This window comes from Patiria miniata, unplaced genomic scaffold, assembly GCF_015706575.1.
Source record: "Patiria miniata isolate m_02_andy unplaced genomic scaffold, ASM1570657v1 HiC_scaffold_6, whole genome shotgun sequence".
Classification (NCBI taxonomy): domain Eukaryota; kingdom Metazoa; phylum Echinodermata; class Asteroidea; order Valvatida; family Asterinidae; genus Patiria; species Patiria miniata.
Window position 1 is genome coordinate 277,073 of NW_024037073.1, and position 21,179 is coordinate 298,251.

Below are 21,179 nucleotides of genomic sequence, written 5' to 3' on the forward strand. Positions count from 1 at the left end.
TAATGTATGTACCTCTATCATTTCTGTTTTAGCCTCTGAAGAAGAACTTGCTAAGTTCGCAACGTCAGGCCACATTAATTTTTAGATTTAAAAAAACGGTAAAAACAAAAAGTAAAAGCCATGTCGCCGCACCACTTTTTGGGCAGGCTCCATACCAGAAACCGGAGACTTTTTTTGGCGTAATAAGGCAATAACACTGTGAGAGAGTAGTTTAGGGCCTGTTTGCCGATAATGACCTTTGCTTTCGGCTCGGGCGCCTGGCTGCAGATAATGGCCCAAGCGAAGGGTTAAAATTTCCCCACTGCACGATTATTCCAATTCATATACATGTACCCATTTTGTTTTTCAAAAGCGTAGAAATATTTACAATACGTTCCAAACACTAGAAACATTGACAACATTCCGACAATGTTTTCTTCACAAATGTTAGGTTAGATTGCTATCCATGTTCTGGGGCCATTTCTGTGAACGGAGCGTGTGATTCCTTACCCCTCTAACATGACACCCTCAGAGAAAAATAGGACAGAATTTACCAAATATTTTGACGCTTTCCTGTTCCGCTTAGCTATAATGAGTTTAAAGCATCTTTGTTAAACGTAAAGTGGTATTGTAAAAAAAATCGTTAATCTAGAACCATCGGCTGTACGTAGGTAAATCTTCGCGTCGCTATACATGTCAGTTTTCAAGCAAGTACGCGATGTGAAAATAAACATGAACAAACAAGTCGACATAGGAACGAGAATTCCTGATATGAAAGGCGGTACGTAAAATTCACTTTAAACCCATCTCCAAGATATTTTTCAACAATTTTGTCTTGAGGAATATTAATGATTGCAAAACTCAAAATACATAAACAGTTCAAGTGTAAACATCGGATCGACGCTCAGATCTGTTGCATCTGTGCCGCTTAATTAGGGTTTTGTTTATGCACGGAGTCGATGGGCAAAAGGCTCTAGATGCGTATCATTTTCTAGCCGTTCATTGTAATTAAGGTCTGTAATTATCTGCGCCCAAATTCTGTGTTTATTTCCGAAAGCCGTCTTTGCTCGCGCGTGCACAAGTAATACGCATATTTCGTCATTCGGGTTAATAAGAACAATCAATATTAGTGGGGCTGTCGAGTGATACGATTGTGCACTTTGTGACTAAAGCATGAAACTTCGCATGTTGGTTCTTCATGCCATGACATTTCATATTTGATCTCTAGTGACCTTTGAGGGGTCAATGACCTTCACATACACTATTTATAACAATTGTTTTACTGCATCCTCATCAAGTATGTGTGGCGGTATTTGCTTCCAAAAACGAAGACTTGAAAACTTGAAAAATTATGAAAAAGAATTCTAGGGTGGGCTTCTTGCACCTCGGGGTCTGATCATGGCCATCAGACTGTCGTTGCTTCAATACAGTTGCATCACGAATAATCATTTCAACATATATTACCAGACCCAAGAAAATAAGATGTACAAACCACTTTGTGATATAATGGGGCTATTAAGGTCAAATATGTAAAACAATAATTATTGTACACTTTGTGACTAAAGCATGAAACTTTGCATGTTGGTTCTTTATGCCATGAAGAAAATTTTCAGATGTGGAGACATTTCGGCCTCGTGGTATGTGGGACCAGTACAGTACAGTGTGGAACCAGTACAGTACAGTGCGCCGTCCACGGGACACACAAAGTGGGTCAAACGAGGAAAAATGCCCCCTTTTGTCGGCGCACGGAGCCTTTAGCACAAGGCTCCACTGTTTAGTAAACGCTCCAAGCCATTCGACGGTATTTCGTCAAATGAAACGGTAAACGGGTAGTTTATCGCATCAGCTGTTCTTTTTGTCAGACAATGTGCACCATTAAGTGACATGAGAGTCCCGGGGAGGGAGGGGGGACACAGGGTAATTTTCCCCTTCCCCAGACAAAAAAAATGAAATAAATACATACAAATGAAGAGCAACAAGAGGGTCAAATTTATGATTGCAATGTAAATTAAATGTATATTCCATAAACTTGACAAACCACTTAATTTGGCACTGTACATTGAATGTACATGTAACACCAGAACATTCCTAAATTAAATGTTTATTCATAAATACCTAAGACAGTTTACGCATTCCTATTGGTCGACAGCCCGTCACGTGGCCGGTCTTAATTGGAATAATAAAGACATGGCTAGCTGCAGCTGCAGCTCCCAGCTGCTGGTCTTAAACCACAGACATATAAATGCATAGACCGCCAGTCGTGCGCGTAAAACCGTGATTTGAAAAAGTAAGGGCAAAACGCTTGTTGACAGCTCGCATTTCTGCGCGACGCGCGTTCAATGCAGATACGCGATTAGTACAGTACATACATTTACATACAGGATGTAAATTTTTAGCTTTAATAGGGCTGTTTTACTCACAATCTGGGTGAAAAAGGTTGTGCAGGTTATTGTGTTTTAATCTACCTCAATCATATTAAGTACACAAGGGGTTTATTTTTACAATCAAAAAATAACTTCATAGAATTTTCTAAATGGAATAGTTTGGGTGTGTGTACAATCACTATACGGAGAGGTGAATTTGCCCATAGTTTGGATTTTAGTCGGGCGCCGCGAAATCACGGAATGCGCGAGTAGTTTCGAAAAGGATCTGGCGGACTATGTGTTTATATGTCTGTGTCTTAAACACTTTTTCAGTGTCATATGAAATTTGGACTCCCATGAAATCCGGTGTTTTTGCATGCGCAATGTACTACCAGTGAATCAGTATTTCATGGTCCGAAATTCACACTACACCAGCCCAGCTGCGTTTTGCGCGACATCGCGCAGTACCCGCGACGCGCACGCCAATGTCCTTATAAGGTAACGAGTTGTGGAGGGGCATTTCATATTATAGTCAGAGGGATGTTTCGTAAAACAGGAATGATCCCCCCCCCCCCGAGGTTGTCATTTTTTTTTCTTATTTAATTTTTGTTTTTTAGTTCCACGATTTGACCTTGGTGATATGTATGTGGCCTATTTTCGAGTAGTATAATAGGGGTGTATGTGGCACCACCAACGTCAAAGTAGTCTGTCCCCACCCAAAAAAAACCACAATTTTTTTTTCTGTGGCCCAACATTTTGGGCAATATTTAAAAAAAAAAAAGTTAACCTCTAAAAAAAAAATTGTCAGCCCACCCCCCCCCCCAAAAAAAAAAAACCTAATCCTGGGTGCGCCACTGAACCCCACTCTGTAGCGCTGGCTCTTTGGAACAATACGCACTACGTGCAACGCTGAACACGCACACCAACATGCCTTTGCACACAAATACCGCGTCTTAGAACAAGAATGACCCTAACTGTTCAATATTTCCCATTCCCTATGGGCGGATAGTACTTTTTTTAGACCCGGCTTGAATGGGAGTAATAATGAATGACACGTGATGTGAGTTCCACCAATCAAATGACAAGGATAAGTATGTCGGTTTTATAAAATAAAATATGAGATCAAGCAACCATTAAAAAGCAGGAGCAAATACATGTTGCATTCATATAGGTATTTTTATTTCACAAATACGAACATGAAAGCGAAGTGAAAAAGCATTTGAATTATAAATGTACAATATCGGTATATCCCTCAATGAGATCAAGATGGCTGCCTCTTAGACCCGTGAACGTGGCGTTGTATACAACGCCACGCGCTTCCGTCGGGTAAATACAAGCGACAGCATTCTATCTTTTGGTCCGCTACATATAACCATGTATAATTTTGCCAATATGTGAATCACTTACTTGTTGGGCCTCCTGTGAATTTCCGCGAGTGTTGGATCTGGCATTGCCAAGAAATAAGATGTAAAGTACGGTGACAAAGTAACGAATGTTTTCCAAATGATCAGAAAATCAAAGACAGGAATGACACTCTGGTACCCCGAGTTCCGCAAGCGCAAAACGGAAGAAGTATCACCAGTGGGTACCCCCAACTAACCGTCTTACATGGCAGGATGACTGTAATACCATGTAAAATTCTGCTAAATCCACTTCGAAAGTCTGCCAAATCACCCACTTTATATTGCTGTTCCATTGTGCAAGGGTTTGTTTTAAAGATCTTTCAAAAAATGAAGGTTTTTCAAACCAAATGTGCCATATTTCTTTCCAATCTTTTTCATTTTCCTTCATCTTCATAATTCTGCCGAAAAAATATTCTGCTGATTTTCTGTTTTGTAACCGCGGATCACAATAGAATGTTTTTACTATAGACTGAAGCGTGGCTATGTATATAGCCACGTTCACGGGTCTAGCTGCCTCTTAGCTTCTTTTTACGACAACTCAGAGGTATAAACACAGAACTATAAATAATTTGGAATTATTCTCGTTTTTGAAGATCATGCATTCTTCTTATCCACAAAAACTGACCCTCCACTCTATTTGACCCCGGAAAGGTTTTAATTAGGATATTCTGTACATCCACAGAAATCCGGCAATCACAATGCTAAATTCGTCACCGACACCGTTACATTTTGTAACATTATTCATCAAGGCCTACCATTGCACGAAGTTTCAAAGCTTCAAGAGATTTACTTTAATAAAAGAGGTTAGCATTGTAGTCAGGATAGATAAAAAAGATCGAAACATAAATGTATCACAGTGTAGATGATTGTGTCCATTTCTCTAAGTACAACATTCTATTACATGTTTAAAATGGCTGCCATTTTAAAATCCCCCGGGGTGGGAACAAGGTTTTTTTTTTTACTTTTTGAGGTGTCCGTAGGTGATCCTGAGTATTTCAGAGAATGTTCCCGAAATGTATATGGGCTCCCGCAAGCCCACTTTTGGTATAACGCCCCTTTTTACCAAAAGTGGGACACGCCCAAAAGGGGAAACATTGTGTATGATTTGTCATGTAAACATTCTGCCCGCCATGTACTGTACTGAATGGAAACAAACAACAAAAACGCCAAGATTGCCCGTTACAGCTCGATCTTCTGTTAACGGCAGTTTCCCCCTACTTAACTAAAACGTGGCCCACCCCCAAAAGAGGCAACATTTGGATTTTTTTTTTCTCGTGATGTAGCACTAAGGTGAGCTGTCCAAAGGTCAAAAAAAAAAAAAAAAATTTCTGAATCTTTTTTTTTTGTGGGCGAGCCCCCACGTTTTAAAGTCATACCCCGCCCACAACGGGTCAGAAAAATGGCATCAGTGGTTTTGAACTTCTTGACGTATCCATTAATGATCCTGAGAGTTTCAAATAATTTACCGCAAAATGCATATGGGCTTTTACCACAAGCCCACTGACTATCTCGGCAATTCTTCGCGCGTAATAGACCATGGCTTTTCGCCATGGTCTATTACATAGATTAACCACGGCAAGCAGTGATTGAGAAGTGATCGTCACGCCGAAGAAATGCGCCTTTAAATTTCTAACCCTATTCACCCGACGAATGACTGCGTCCAGTTAAAACGCTCGTATCGTACGCGCGTCCGATCTAGTTATTTCAAGTTATATATTTATGTGCAAATGCATGCTGGTGTGCGCGTTCAGCGTTGCGCAAAGCGCGTATTGTTCCAAAGAGCCAGCGCTACAGAGTTGGCTTCAAACATTTTCGTGAAGGGGTGGTTTGGAAGAGAGAAATACATTTTTCACTAATTTTGTGTTGAAATAAAAGTTCAAATATATTTAAATTGTGAAATGGGAGGAATATTATCGCTCGGTAAAATCTAGACTTTTCTAGTTGACTCGGCTTCGCCTCGAAAAATGTACAAGTCCAGATTTGTTTTTATTTCAGAACCATGTACATATTCACAGAGCGTAGCACGCATTGAATTAAAACATTCATGTTGTTTTCTTCTTATCAACGTAAAATGAGCCTCCACTCTATTTGATGCGGATAGTTTTAAATTAAGGTATTTTGATGACCTATACATCCTAGCAATTATGTGTGGCAATGATATAATTGAAAAATTATTGTCCTACGCTTTAGTAATTTACTTTGTTACACATAAATGAATATTATTTCAGATAATCTTGTATATATTGCATTCTACTAACGAAAATTTGAGATAATAGGTCTATTAATCCGTAGTGATTATTCTAAATCTTCAGCGTATTCTTGCTTTCCGCTAAATATTCCTCCTACCAAACATATTATTGATTATCAATCTTCATATTATCTACCGTCGCATTTACTTTATATAGAATGAAATTTTGTCAGCGCTGTCGGAGAGAATCACCTGAATCCGTTAGCTGAATTAACCACGGCGACATCCAAGCAGCTCCAATCGCAAGGAAGCTTCATGCTGCCAATCAGTAGGCTCAATGCGCACTACCGTGGCCGCCACACTCTCGTCAAACAGGTTAGTGACCGGGTTGTTGCCATCAATGTTACCGACGAACACCTGAAATGAATCCCAACACAATAAACGCACATTGGTTTTTTTGTAACAAAATAGCCTACTTGTAGTAAAGTCTAGGACCAAAACTACAAAAAGTGGGCATTCTTAGCTGACAGGGTCTTCCTTCGAAACGAAATTTCAACAAACCGTAATAATATATAAGGTAAACAGTCTGTTCTGGGTCGGGACTTACTTGTCACATCATTTTTAGCCATATAGACATCCCATGGGTTTCTATTTGAGTTTCAGAGCATTTTGCTTTTTGGGGGACAAAAGGCTATTTTCCCTTGAATAACCTTTCTATAACTGAATGAAGTATCAATCTTTACTGATGTTACATTTGTTTGACTACGTGTAATAAAAAAACACGTCCTGCTTTTGATCCTAAAACCTTAAATCTCACCCTGTTGCACAAAGCAAATTAAGCTCGCACCATACAATTTATCATTCCTTATTTAACCCTAAAGGGGCCGGGGGGCGGAATCCGCCCCCCCCCTCAACATTTTCCGTGATAGCCTCTAAAAAAAAATTTTGCGACCCGAGCTGTTATGACTTTTTAGCCTCGAGCTTTGCGCATCTTTTGATACCAAAAACATAAAAATCGGACCACGGGTTGCCGCGTAGCGAAATTTTTTTCCGGCGCTACGCGGGTATGTTTAGGAAGAGTTGCTCTATGCATGTGCCGAGTTTCACAATTTTTCGTCACTCGATGGCCGAGATCTTAGGGGGGGCGGAATCCGGCCCCCCCCCCCCCCCCCCCCCCCCGCTGAGAGATGGTCAAAATAACCCGGCCCCTTGAGGGTTAAATGATCTGAAATTGTGGTTTAATTCCATTGGTAAACAACTGAGTTATTATAGGTTTCCCTGGCTATTTTTGAAACGTTTATTATTCGAATTCACCGCTTCTAACATTCAAATTCGTCCATCAACATCAATAAAGCACTTCAAATGTTTAATTTCATCTTTTGTCAGACAATTTCAAATTCAGTTTAAGCAAATTTAAGCAAGAGCGCACGTTTTCGTCATGGAGTATTCGATTTTGTCTCGTCTACGCCAAACCTTGTTATTCAGAAATCAAATTCGTCGAATTGATTTATAAAAGATGAATTTGATCTCGATAAGGACGATTATTCTTGACCCGGTGACTAAAGAGGGTGACCAAACTAATTGATTGGTAAATAATTCAATTGGTTTGGTCAAAAGCGTGTGAACTTTTCGTGGACGAAATGGAATGATAGAGTTGGTGAATTTCAATTAAAAATCTTGGTGAATTTGAATGAAAAATCTTTTAAATTAGCAGGAAAAACCAATATTATCAAAAGCAGGACATGTTTTTGTTTACACGTAAGATATTCAGACGCGATTTTAGAATGGCTAAATGGTTGCAAGAGCATAGAACCGAACAAAGTTGTAAAGAATGAAGTTATCAAATTACAATAAAAGCCCAAAGAAACTATGAGAACAATACCTTTTCATTTTCTTTTAAAAAAACTGTGTTACGTACAAAAGTTAAATTTAGCATACAGCAAGACTTAGTAAAGACTGATGTTCACCTTGACTTTTCCGTTTCCATCTGTCACGTGTTCTCGTTCAGACGAGGGCTGCTTCTTGTACGCCACCTTGTACGCAGTCACATAGTAACCGTAGAGTCCCTGTGTGGTGACCCCAGTCACCACTGTCGGCTCAACGAGGTCCACCTCGATCCAGGGATTGGCATCCTCACTGTACACAGAGTGAAGAGAAGATGAGGAACAATGAAATAACAATACTCCGCAAATCCGTTGGTAGAATGGATTTGATAATCAAACAAAATGATTGAAACTCGTTACAGTGCGCAATTCAAATGCGCAACCGGGTTGGGTTTTGGCTGGGGATGATATTTGTTTCTATAATGAAAAGGAAAACCATTGCAAAAAAACAATGCCAAACAAAACACAACAAAACGTACAAACTGAAAACACATTGGTGCAATTAGATGTTTGTTACTTATACACATTCAAGAGCGTTTTGTGACATTGTAAACATACAAAGTATAGGCTACCCATCCGTTGTTATTGTTGAGGCGTCCATCACTGGCAGGGCAACAGGAGTAACTACTGGACGCCGTGATGCGATCATCTCGGATTGTCCCGTTAACCATACCTAGGGGTTGCGGACTTGAACACTCTGCTGGTGACAAAAAGTAAGCAAATGAAATATATATGCATATTGATAGAAAAAAACATCAATTATTTGTTGTGAGAAAGATAATTTGATCATAAACTTTGTTTGGGGTAAAATGCATAATCATGACTGCAAGTTTCGACTTACAAAAATCAGATTGATAGTAGGGCCTTGTTATTGCAAATATGAAAAAGCCTCCCCTCCCTCGAATTTCAAATAGGAGATTGGTAAGCAGCCTTCTATTAACCTTGATATTTGGTCTCCCCCCCCCAAAGGTCAATGTCAATGCAATAACCTTGTGATAAAACAAATCCAAAAACGATAAACAAGATCATATGACGACTTTAAGCTGGGGTATGTTTCACCGTGTCTAATAAGGTATGCTTCTCCGTACCGGTTGGGGTACGTTTCTCTGTACCAGCTAGGGTAGGTTTCTCCGTACCAGTTGGGGTAGATTTCTCCGTACCAGCCGGGGTAGGTTTCTCCATACCAGTTGGGGTAGGTTTCTCCGTACCGGCTGGGGTAGGTTTCTCCGTACCAGCTGCGGTAGGTTTCTCCGTACCAGCTGGGGTAGGTTTCTCCGTACCAACTGGGGTAGGTTTCAGATTTATAGTAGGGCCTCGTTATTGCAAATATAAAAAACCTCCCCTCCTTCAAATATGGCAGTGAGAAACGCTTCGAATTTGGGGGAAAAAATCAATGAGCATGACCAAGCAACAACAGATTTTCCGTTGTAACTTGTTTTCTTTTTTTGTCTAACTCTTGGGAGTCGCTATAGACGTGATGACAAGTCGTTAGATAGTCGTATTTTTTTCCGGGAACTTCAGTCGAACAGCTTGGCGCTGCTGAAATAAGACCAGTACGTAAATCGGCCGGGTTGAGACAAATCTAACGACTTGACGATTACGTTTTCGCACCGTTATTCATAATAAAATATGCAACAGCACAATACATAATGCAGTGCGTTTTTTCGGTGAGATCCAATCGCGCACCGCTATGCAAATGAGGACTCATTCATTCCGTTACATTAGAATTTCTTCTCAATACGTTAGGGACATATTTGCAGATCTGGCGACGTTTAAACGACCAATACAATCAGCTTGGCCAATTGTGTATAGAAAAAAGTATCATTGTGATATACTTGATTTATTTGAGTCGTGTATGCCCTATAATGAATTTTGTAATGTTACACAACACAAAGTGTACACTCGTAGAAGTAACAAGTGTAATGATCCTCCATGTCAGCCTAGAATACACTCTGGAATCTGAACCAATCAGAGTGCTCGCATAGAATTCGCAAGCGATTCAAAATGCTCCCAAAAGTTGTGTACAAAATCGAAAACGTTTTCTCAAAGTCGGCAATTTATCAGAAATAGTCAGCATCATTTTGTCTGGGAACCATCCTATGCGCATTGCAGCGATATTCTGCGTGCGTGGAGCCAGTAACCGGTTACCGGACGCAATACAATTATCGACATGGCTCCAAGTCTAGGGAGTTGCACAAAAACATCTGAATTATTTTTTCAAATTGAAAGGAGTCGTGCAACACTTTTGGGGAGAAGGATCAAACATGAGACATATCTGATATTAGCAGACGTTTAACGTCATTTGCAGTCTTGGATGAACCTTGATATTCGGTAAACCAAAACGTTCGATCTCAATACACTTGTGATAGAACAAATGCACATGCTTGTTAGTTATACCTAAGGTATGGGTGATCGTAGGACGACTTACCAGCTGGGGTGGGTTGCCTCCTTCCCGGGCAACGCTTCCGTATCTCTGGCATGACTTGCTTCATCCAGTCATCCGGATTATCAGAATCAGGTTCCGGTGGGGGACCGGAGTAACACACCCTCTGCTGGCTCTCCACACCAACCAACAGCACTTTGGAATTAGTTAAATTAAAACATAGACGCAAGCCAATAATGACATAATGGTCGCTCTATAAAACAATGTGGCTAATAAAATATCAACTTGGTATTGTTCACAACTGTACGACAATCATATGGAAACAATGTATGTTTCAGGTGTAAGCCTACCGCATGACATGGGTCGCCTCTGATCCGGGGTCCTCCGTTGAATGTTTTTGGCCAGGGGACTCCAATGGCGTTGTTCTGCAATCGTTTATCCCAGTACGTAAATATTGTAACCTAATATAACTACATGCAAATACGTATTTTACAATGAATCAACAGCTGAAAGATATTGATACTGCACCAGCTTTGCTGCGTCATTTTCTTTTGGGAATCTGACGACGGTCACCTATAGGGGTATTCCAAAACTCGGCTTCGTCTTCATTTCGGCTTCGCCCACTATTTGGGTCCCCAACTTAATTGAAGATTCCAGCTCAACATAAGTTAATATTTCCTTAAAGTAACATCAAACTGTATGATATAAGAAGCAAGTTTGTGTTTAATTTGATCGGAACACTAAAAGCTTTTCAATGATAAAGCCACAGCGGCAACGAAGCTGAGCTTTGAAAAAGGGTCGTCATGTTTATTTTAAGCCCGGTGGCAGCTGCCTGACCTACAATATCTAGACGTCCGGGCGGAATTATCAGGTCAGGGTCAGTGCCTCATAGTCTTCATCTTCATCTTCATCTGGATACATGACAACAGGCCAAACTTGTGCAGAGTGTGTTCAGTTATGTCCAGGTTGGAAAGCCGCCTTGAGCAGCTCAAGGGACTTTAGGGAGGTGATGGACTGGGGGAGTTGATTCCAATCAACTACGGTCCGGGGGACCTGGTAGTTCTGGTCTCAAGCCGCTGGTTCGCATCCTGATTGAAGTGGCGACTGGAGTGATCAGCTGTTCTTTTGTTAAGCTGGATGATGGCAGGAGAACTTCCGGTGTGGATTTTATAAAAGTGAGTAAGTCTGGAGTTTTTTCGCACATCTGCTAAGGAATCATATTGTAACGTCTTAACCATCTTGGTGACGCTGGATGTACGCCGGTAATCTTTGAGAACAAACCGGGCAGCTCTGCGTTGAACCTTATTGGCTTGCATCTTCCAGTTTGTGATACTACATACGTGTAGTTCATGGTGTATTGTGATTGTACATGGACTTTTTTAACTGTTTCACAACATCGTCGCCATCTTGGTTGTAATGGACACAGAAGTTTCTATGGGATTCCCAACGGTGCTGCTCCCAAGATTATCCACCTGAAAGTAATTTGGTTAATCCTTAACTTGTCTACATTGTGCCAGGGATTTTGGGAACCTCGATAGACATTTTGTCGTTCTTCGCCGTCTTTTTTTTTTCTGGACAGCACTGACCTACACGTACCTACTGCTTTTGTTTATCTTCATCACGTTCAAGATGCCGAACTTCAATATCACTATCAGTTCTGTGCTAGTATCAATTTCGATTCAGCACTTCAATGACTCTTTTGAAAACTGTCAAAGAACACACCACAGGCCTTTGATCCAAAGGAACCCATTTGGGATCACCTTCAGCCAGCAGGGCATGCCAACTCAATTGGTTTCCAACCTCATTGTTGATGAACGCTTTCAATGTTTTAGATCTTCATTCAATTCGGAATCCAACAGCAGCTACAACGCTCTTCTGCTGTTCATGGCAGGTGACACCGAACGTAATCCAGGTCCATACAAAGTCAAGTATCCTTGTGTCATCTGCAGTAAAGCTGTCCGATGGGGACAAAGAGCTGTATGCTGCAATAATAGTGACAGATAGTTTCATGGTCACTGCATGGATATGTCCTCAGAGGTCTACGATGGCCTATGCAACCCGGATGCCATCTTGCAGCTCCTCTCGGTTCAGTAACTCTCTCAACTTGTCCCTCTCAAACTCATTGCATGTTTTTAATATTTAACAACACAGACATGACAGACACTCTTGGCCTCCCAGACTTAACCTCTATTCCGTCCAAATCGACTCCTTGCCACCAGTTTGATCATCATAAAAAAAAAAAGCACAAAGCTCGTCGTAAACAATCAAACAACCGCCGCAAAACAATATCAAAATTATAATCGTCAACTGCATGGACTCAAAAGCAAACAAATTCTTCTCAAAAGCCTAATTGAACCAGAGAAGCCCGTAACTGAGTCATACCTTTTTGACTCAATCACCGATGCTGAAATTACCCCAACGTTTTCTCCATCATCAGAAAAGATCGTAACCTCTGAGGAGGTGGGTCTTTATTATGATTAAAGACGCCTTGCTTCCCTATAGAGGTTAATTTTGGACACCAAAGCGGAACTGTTATGGATTCAAATAAGAACTCGAGGTCAAAAATCTCTGCTAATTGGATACTTATATCGTCCACCAGAGAAATATACCTCCAGCTTGTTTCAACTAAACGACGCTCTTTACAAAATTAGGCAAAAGTACAATCTGCCATCATTTATCTGGGAGGTGACTGCAACCTCCCAGATATTGATTTGTCATCATCCACTGTCAAACTGGTCGGAGATGAGACTGCAAAATGTTCCTTGCTGCTCACTATCTTCTGTGATAATGATCTAGAGCAACAAGTGCCAAACCCGACAAGAATCTGTGGCCCTACAAGAAACATCCTAGATCTCGCCTGAACTTCCCATCCCAGTTTGGTTTCATACTGTTCAATCATACCAGGCATCAGTGACCACGAAGCTATATCATTGGGAATGAACTTAAAAGCCAAAATCAACAAAAAGAAACCTCGCAAAATATTTCTTTTCAGCAAAGGTAACCACGAAAGATTTCATGAGTTCAGGAGTTCCTCAAGGAACGGTCGTCGGGCCCCTTCCCTTTCCTCACCTTCATCGATGACCTCGCGGACTCGATTCAGTCTAGTATTCGTCCCTTCGCAGATGACTGTTTACTCTATAAAACAATCGCCACTGCTGAAGATATTGCTATACTACAACACGACCTCAATAGTTTAAAGTCATGGGCCGACAAGTGGCAAATGCAGTTTAACGTTGAGAAATGTCACAGCATGACCATATCCCCCGGCCCTCTGTAACAACATCGAGTCCACTTACAGATTAGGTCTGAATGCTTTAACAACTGTTGCAGAACACTCCTATCTGGGCCTCTACTTCTCACAAAAGCTTTCATGAAACAAACGTATTGACAACATTACTAATAATGCCAATCTGATTTGGGGTCTCGTCCGCCGCAACTTAAAACACTGCTCCAAAGACTTCAAGGAACGCGCATTCACTGCCTTAGTACGTCTGCGTCTGGAATACTGCAGTTGTTTATGGGACCCGTATACAAAAACCAACATCATCAAAATAGAAGCCATACAAAACGAGCTGCAAGGTACGTTCTCAGCAAACATCATCCCACTGAAAGCGTGTCTTCTACGATCAAGGAATTGAAATGGGAGTCACTGGAAACCCGTCGAAGAAACGCCCGACTATCAACAATGTACCTGATCTGTAACAACCAACACGCATAACTTTTAACTCCAGCAGTCCCAGGATCACGAAGTTATCATCAGTTTAAGTATTACCACATAGCTATTAATACAACTAATACAAAGTCTACAAATACTCCTTGTTTCCAAGAACAATACCTACTTGGAACAACCTCCCTGCATCAGTCACCTCTGCTTCCTTTTCCCAATTCAAAACCACCCTCAGTCTACCTTAGATATTCATCGGTCTTACGCCCAACCTTGGTGTGATATCCCGATGTGGGGACTTTGCCAAGCACCAATGTAGAAGTAGAAGTAGAACGGAACCAGACTAGACGTTATTCACGATGCAAGGAAACCATTTTCGATCATGTTCCCCGAATCTATTTCACAAAAATTGTAAACTGTTGAATAAGATGGTGCCAGACTACTGTATTTGGCGTCTTTTATTTATTTTAAAGGTAGCTTAAAACATAAGGGTATGTTTAGTCAATGTTTTTTTTAATTATTTATCAGAGCAATTTGGAATTTCTAATCTAAAGTTCATAAAATGAAGACTTTACCTCGCTTTGAATTTAATATGGCAGACACGCGAAAAAGGTGTATTGATCTTTGGCGGTTTAAAAGTGGACATCTGCTTTTCTACTAACAGAATAGCAAAAAAGCTGACGTTTTGTTAAAATGCATTTTTCTAGTTTCTGATTTTCTGCTACCAGAAAATAAAAAGCAGATTGAACGTTCTACTAAAATGTGTTTTTCTGTCTTTCTGGTATTCTGCTACCAAAAAAGCTGGCTTTACTTTGGTCCTTCAGTGGCGGTTCAAAAAGAGACATATGCATTTCTGCTACCAGAAAAGCAAATTGAACTTTTTTTTCAGGTGGTTCAAATTCAAAAGTGGACATCTGCTTTTCTGCTACAAGAAAAGCAGATCAAACATTTTGTCAGAAAAACAAAAAAAAGGAGGAAAATGAATTTTAGAAAAACAGACAATTTGCTTTTCTGTTTGCAGAAAGGCAGAAAAGGAGAAAATGCATTTTAACAAAACGTTCAATCAGTGTTTGTGCTATCCTGTTGAGCTTTTGGACCACCATAATTGACCCCTCAAATTTTTTTACCAAATTTCAAATAATTTGAACGAAAATGTCGAAATGATGAATAAGTTTACCAACATTGTTATAACGTGCCCTTTTTGAGTCACCGTCGCGCCAAACAACTGAGGTTATATTTTGAATTATTTGCCAATTAACAGTATTGCTTAATTTTAGAAAAATCGGCTAACGTACTCTGAAATAAGGATTGGGACACAATACCTCCGCTAGCCCAAAGGGACTTGACAGGGTCAATCTTGATAAGGTTAATCATACTTGAATCTTAACACTTAAATCTATGTATATGTTACCAGTTCAATTTTCCATTTCCGTGGTTACAAACTGGTAATATATGTAGCGGCCGCCGTTTTGTTTTCAAATATCTCTGTTTCAATACGCCGATAATTTATCAAAATAATGTTTAGTTTACTCGGTTGTGACGGTGACCATAAACATTCACAAATTATGTTCATGTCAAACCGACACAAATCACAACATTCAATGGCGAACGACTATTGCAACTTGGGGTTTTATGTCAGAAATTAAATGGGAGAGATGCACATTGTGTCCCCGATCCTGATCTAGCTAAGCTTGTCTGATATTGGCAAACAACCCAGTCGGAGGATCGACGTACTAAAGGTGATAGATATGTTTGCTAGTCTTAATTGGATGTCATTTGCTGAACGAGTAGAGTATAAAAAGGCTATTCTTGTTTACAAATGTATAAACAAAATTACTCCTTTGTATATGACAAATAATTATGTTTACACCACTTATTCAGATTCGTGAAACTAGACAATCCACTGATATGGCATTGAGGATTCCTTTTGCAAAAAAAACAATGTTATGCCTCAAGCTTTGCTGTAACTGGTACAATCATCTGGAATAATTTACATGTGCAGTTGAGAATCATGACTTCACTAGCCTCATTCAAATCTGAGCTACGTTAAACGTTCAGTCAGTAATAATATTTCTGCAAATAATTATTTGTGTATTTGCCGCTGTCTTCTCTGATTATACGAATCTAGATATGTGCTGATCTACGGAGTTAACAAACTTGGTTGCCATAATAATAAGAAGATAATAAGGAGCCGGATGGGAATTTCCCCGTGTTTTCTCCCAAAAGGGTTTTCGCAGGGTTTTCGCCCCTCCCGTAATCAGCAAATATAGTTACAGCAATATTTTTTTTTTCTTTTCTTGATGTTACAAGATAGATCAAAATTCGTGTTCACTGAATCAACTTTATAGTAAAGCATTCATACTGTACATGTAGTTATAATAGTTTTAAAATGTATTGTATTTATAATATTTGCTTAACACCTATGCATTATTCAAATACTGTTTTATCTCACTGTATTGAATTTTATTGTATTTGTAATGTATTGTATAATTATACATGTTTGTAGTCATTATTTATTGTATGCAGGGCCCCAATGGAAACCAGTTTTAAACTGATTGGGCATACCCTGGGTAGAGAAATGGAATAAATAAATAAATAGATTACTCAATCTTACCTGCCATTACTGACAGCATCAGAACCAAAGCTGCTGCTTCGTCCATTGTCCAAGATGCAGGACTCACACACCAACGCGAATTATACAAAGGGTAAACTACGCACGTAGACTACTGAACACAATGGAAAAGAGCCTCGACTAAACACTTTACTGGAACCTTTCTCTGATTAATGCAATGAACGACACAGACACCACACCAGCTTCGCATGTAGATTACTGAACGACGATCAGGAATGAGCCTGACTACTAAGACCAAACCTGATTGACGCAATGATCGAGACTCCGTTAGTGTTGATCGTATATCGCCGAGTAGAAAACGCCACTCGCTCGCCTCAGTATAGATTACTCAATCTTACCTGCCATTACTGACAGCATCAGAACCAAAGCTGCTGCTTCGTCCATTGTCCAAGATGCAGGACTCACACACCAACGCGAATTATACAAAGGGTAAACTACGCACGTAGACTACTGAACAACAATGGGAAAAGAGCCTCGACTAAACACTTTACTGGAACCTTTCTCTGATTAATGCAATGAACGACACAGACACCACACCAGCTTCGCATGTAGATTACTGAACGACGATCAGGAATGAGCCTGACTACTAAGACCAAACCTGATTGACGCAATGATCGAGACTCCGTTAGTGTTGATCGTATATCGCCGAGTAGAAAACGCCACTCGCTCGCCTCAGTAGCTGCAGACCGCAAAAAGGCTGACGTCATAGCAAGTCTAGCCAAACACGAACGAGCCTGAACTCGCAACGACAGTAGAAGCTTGTAGTATGGATGGAGCTATGCTGGAAGCGGGTAGCGTAACAGCCAATTGGTATCCCCTTGTAATTACAGTTTCCAGTTTTAACAAAATAACGTCTAGGAAAAAAAAACACCGTTTTAAAATTGAACAATGACGACCATCTCAGTCATAAACAGTCACAAATCGATATGGAATGGTTTACCATCTGGTAATACACTCTCAAAAAGATATGTAAAAAAATAATTAGGTAAACAGTGTTATGCAAAATAACACACAATTTAAGTAAAATTCGCCAGAAAAAAATCTAGAGGCTCTTTAAAGTACGATCTCCAGCTAGTTACCATTCACAGATTTATTGCAGATATTGCAACACATTGCCCTTGACATTCACTGTGTTCATACCATAGAGCGAACGGAAAGGCTTTAGCTTTAGAGGTTGTAAAATAGAATATAGGCCTAGACCCTTCATAAAATCATTGGCCACAAGACAAGTATAAAGAACAAATAAACACACAAACAAAACGGCACCAAGATCAGCAAAGACATATCTCAACCACTAAACGGGTCCAAGAGTTTCGTCTGCTGCTATCGTCCTTTGTATTACCTCCAAAAAATAATGGAACCTTCGTTCTTATAATTACTCAATCTTTGTCAGTTACAATGAGAAATCAACGCGACTGATCCATTACCAAATTTTTGAGGGAAGGGGCAAAAGGGCTCGAGGATTTTTTTTAAGGGGAAGGGAGTTAAGTATAATATCTTGCGCTTTTTCACATTGTAATATTAAAACTGAAATATATGTGCAGCTGATGGGTTACGAGAGAGATACGCGTCAAATTTATTTCCTAAAAATTTAAGACAAAGAGGTCTTTGCTACGTTAGAGGTGTTGGCCCCCCACTGGCAACCCAACATATGTCTGGTATCTGATTAATTGTACATAGAAACTATATAGTTTTAAACAATAAAAAAGAACACACGGAATGTGAAAACTGCTTTAAATTACCGTTGAATTATTTAAATTAACATTGTAAAATGTTTTGAGGGTACGGACGATGAGTGTGTTTGTTGTGCATATTTCACGACCAGGTTGGAAGGGGGGCATTAATTGCAAAATCATGGAGATCTTCAAGGCGTTATCGGGGGTTCGACATTGAGAATTATCTTTTGCAACGGACAAACAAAACCACGGCTACTCATAGGGAAACGAGATGGCAAAACCGTTTTTAAATCTAATTAACTCCTCAAGTTTATTCATATATATATGATCTACCCATGTTGTTCAATATTGTGAGATTCTTGCGCCATCTTGCAGATTTGGAGATGCTGGATACGCAGGAGAGCACAATCATACATGTATTTGTTCTATTTTTTATCTGATAATGGCGTTTGTCATGTCCTTGGCCTTAGGAGGGACAATGGAGAAAAAACTGTTCTAGGTGTTACCCCTTAAAGCTGCTGTGAATTTAAATTTAAGAACAAGTCAACAACTAACAGAAGAAGACGTTCAAAATGATCATCATTCTGTAAGTTAATGAAGCTGCGGGCTATATACATGTACTCTGTTTTGATGATTCAGAAGCAAATAACACTTTAACGACTGGATGTAATGGGGGTTTTTTTAGCAACGAGCACCAGCATTTTAAAATGTAAATTAAAAACGAAGAATAGAATGGACCAAATTTCGAGATGAACATGCAGCTTGGTAACCCAATTTGAATTTTGTTGGGTAAATAACTACTGAAGGACAAATATTACTTTTACCGACATAAAATATTACTTTTTCATACAAACCCTACGGAAATAAAGGTGCGCGTAATTCAACATTTTCCCCACACGCTGAAAAAAGGGCGCCGCCCATGGGAGAACGCGCGTCTGTACGCACTGCCGATCTAGTCTTTTTATTCTATATCTATGGCACATTCAGGATAGATACGTTTTTAGTACTTCGCTTGCGAACCAGTCCCGTACGTACACGCGGTGTCCCGTCCTAGGGGCTCTCAAAAGTGGTAACAACGCGCCCTCTTTTGTTTGCGCACGGAGCCCATAGTGCCTGAGAGGTTGATCCTATTGTTTTTAAGACTATAATTTCAGCCCAACGTTTTTGAGTTTTACATTTGACTAAAACACAGTAAATCTCAACCTTAGACCCAATCCAAAACGGGCGGTTTTTTTTATCAGTTGTTACGGCCATGGCTAAGGCGTCACGTGAGGATCGTGATGGGCCGCGGTTGAGCGTCGGATTAGCCCGGCTGTCGTGGCTGACCCGTCTGCCTTTACCCATGTCGACCCGGGGAGCTATAAACGCACCCTATAGCACCACAAGCTTGACCCAGAGCTACGCAGCCGCAGACCATGCATTCTGACCATGCATACTAACCAATGAAGAGTGGATCTAAACTTCAAATTTTCATCATCAAAATTAACAATGCAGCCCACTGCAAACAGTCGGAAATCGATATGAAATGGCGCGGCATCGCCAAGGAAAGGAACTGTCTTCCTGTAATGATCGCTGTAGTCAACAAGCTTGGTCCCAATAATGAACCTTTGGGGAAAACATATGAAGCAAGAGCGTAGATATTCCAATAACGGAATTCTGTCCTTGATATTCACAGTTTTCATAGAATATGCTTAGCGCGTCAGAAGACTTTGAAAAGGTGAAATATTAAAAACGCAGAATCCTTGTTGCCAGCAAGCTTGGTGCTAATAATGAACCTGCAGAAAAACAATAAAGCAAGAGCGAAGAAATCGTAATAATGGAATTCTGTCCTTGATATTTACATTGTTCATAGAATACACCGAGCGCGCTAGAAGACTTTGAAAGGACGAAAGATAAAAATCAATGTACTCTTAATTTATGGCAGAAGGGACCTTCCATTTTCAGTGTGGACTCCGCACGCCATACAGATGCAATAGAACAAGGCGTCGTTATTACTCGATTTTCTTCAATTCATCAACGATCCACACAGTTTTTGTATTGTTTATTCATTATCGTTGCCAGGTGATAACATAGAAACTACAAGTCCAGTCACAAGTCCAGTCACAAGTCGAGTTTATACGAGTCCAGTCACAAGTCCAGTCACAAGTCTGTTCATGAGTGCCGTCCAAGTCCTTTTACCAGTCCAGTCAAAAGGAGCTGGAAAAAAAAACAATGATAAAGGAATTCTTCTTTTACGGTACTATGAATGGCCAGTGCCGTGATTTCAGACTGAAAGACTTGTGGTGGACTTGCGGTGGACTTGTGATGGACTTGTAATGGACTTGTGATGGACTTGTTGATGGGACTTCTTGATGCACTTTTGATTTACTTGTGATGGACTTTTGATGGACTTTTGATGGACTTGTGGTGGACTTGTGGTGGACTTGTGATGGACTTGTATTGACATGTGATAGACTTGTGGTGGACTTGTGATGGACTTGTGATGGACTTGTGATGGACATGTGATGGACTTAGGATGGACATGTGATGGACTTGTGATAGACTTGTGATGGACTTGTGATGGACTTGTGATGCACTTATGATATGCTTGGGGTGGACTTGTGATGGACTTGTGATGGACCTATGATGGACTTATTTTGCTGATGCTGATTTTTTTTTTATCTTTTGACAAAAACATCCACAGTGAACAAATCTCATTAGCAGGGGCAGCCCAGGGAATGGTAAAAAGTAAAAAAAAAATCCTCAAGAGGTGTGCCCTCCCAAGAACACAAGGATTGCCTATGGCCCCAGATTGCCTCATTATTAGAAGCTGCGCATGCGCAGACATGCATGCTGACGTATGCATTGCCAGCCAATCACGGGTGAATCTAAACTGTTAACGATGATCGAACGACTTTCGGGTTGGTTTAAGATTACTGCTTGGGGGTGCCAGCTAGTGCTGCAGCATTGAGGAAAGTGGTAATGAGAAATCTCCAGCGGGGGCAATTTCACGGCACTGCTTAGCACTT

At 40.3% G+C, this 21,179-nt stretch overlaps 1 protein-coding gene across 1 annotated transcript; it reads right to left on the reverse strand.

The window, feature by feature from the left end:
- Positions 1–6,203: 6,203 nt before the first annotated feature.
- On the reverse strand, positions 6,204–16,523 carry LOC119742707 (lactadherin-like). The gene is made up of 5 exons (XM_038218875.1): positions 16,478–16,523; positions 10,245–10,394; positions 8,375–8,516; positions 7,901–8,069; positions 6,204–6,350 (listed from the first exon to the last, which is right to left on the reverse strand). Exons 1-5 carry the CDS (start codon positions 16,521–16,523, stop codon positions 6,204–6,206), a joined length of 654 nt encoding a protein of 217 aa, XP_038074803.1.
- Positions 16,524–21,179: the final 4,656 nt, after the last annotated feature.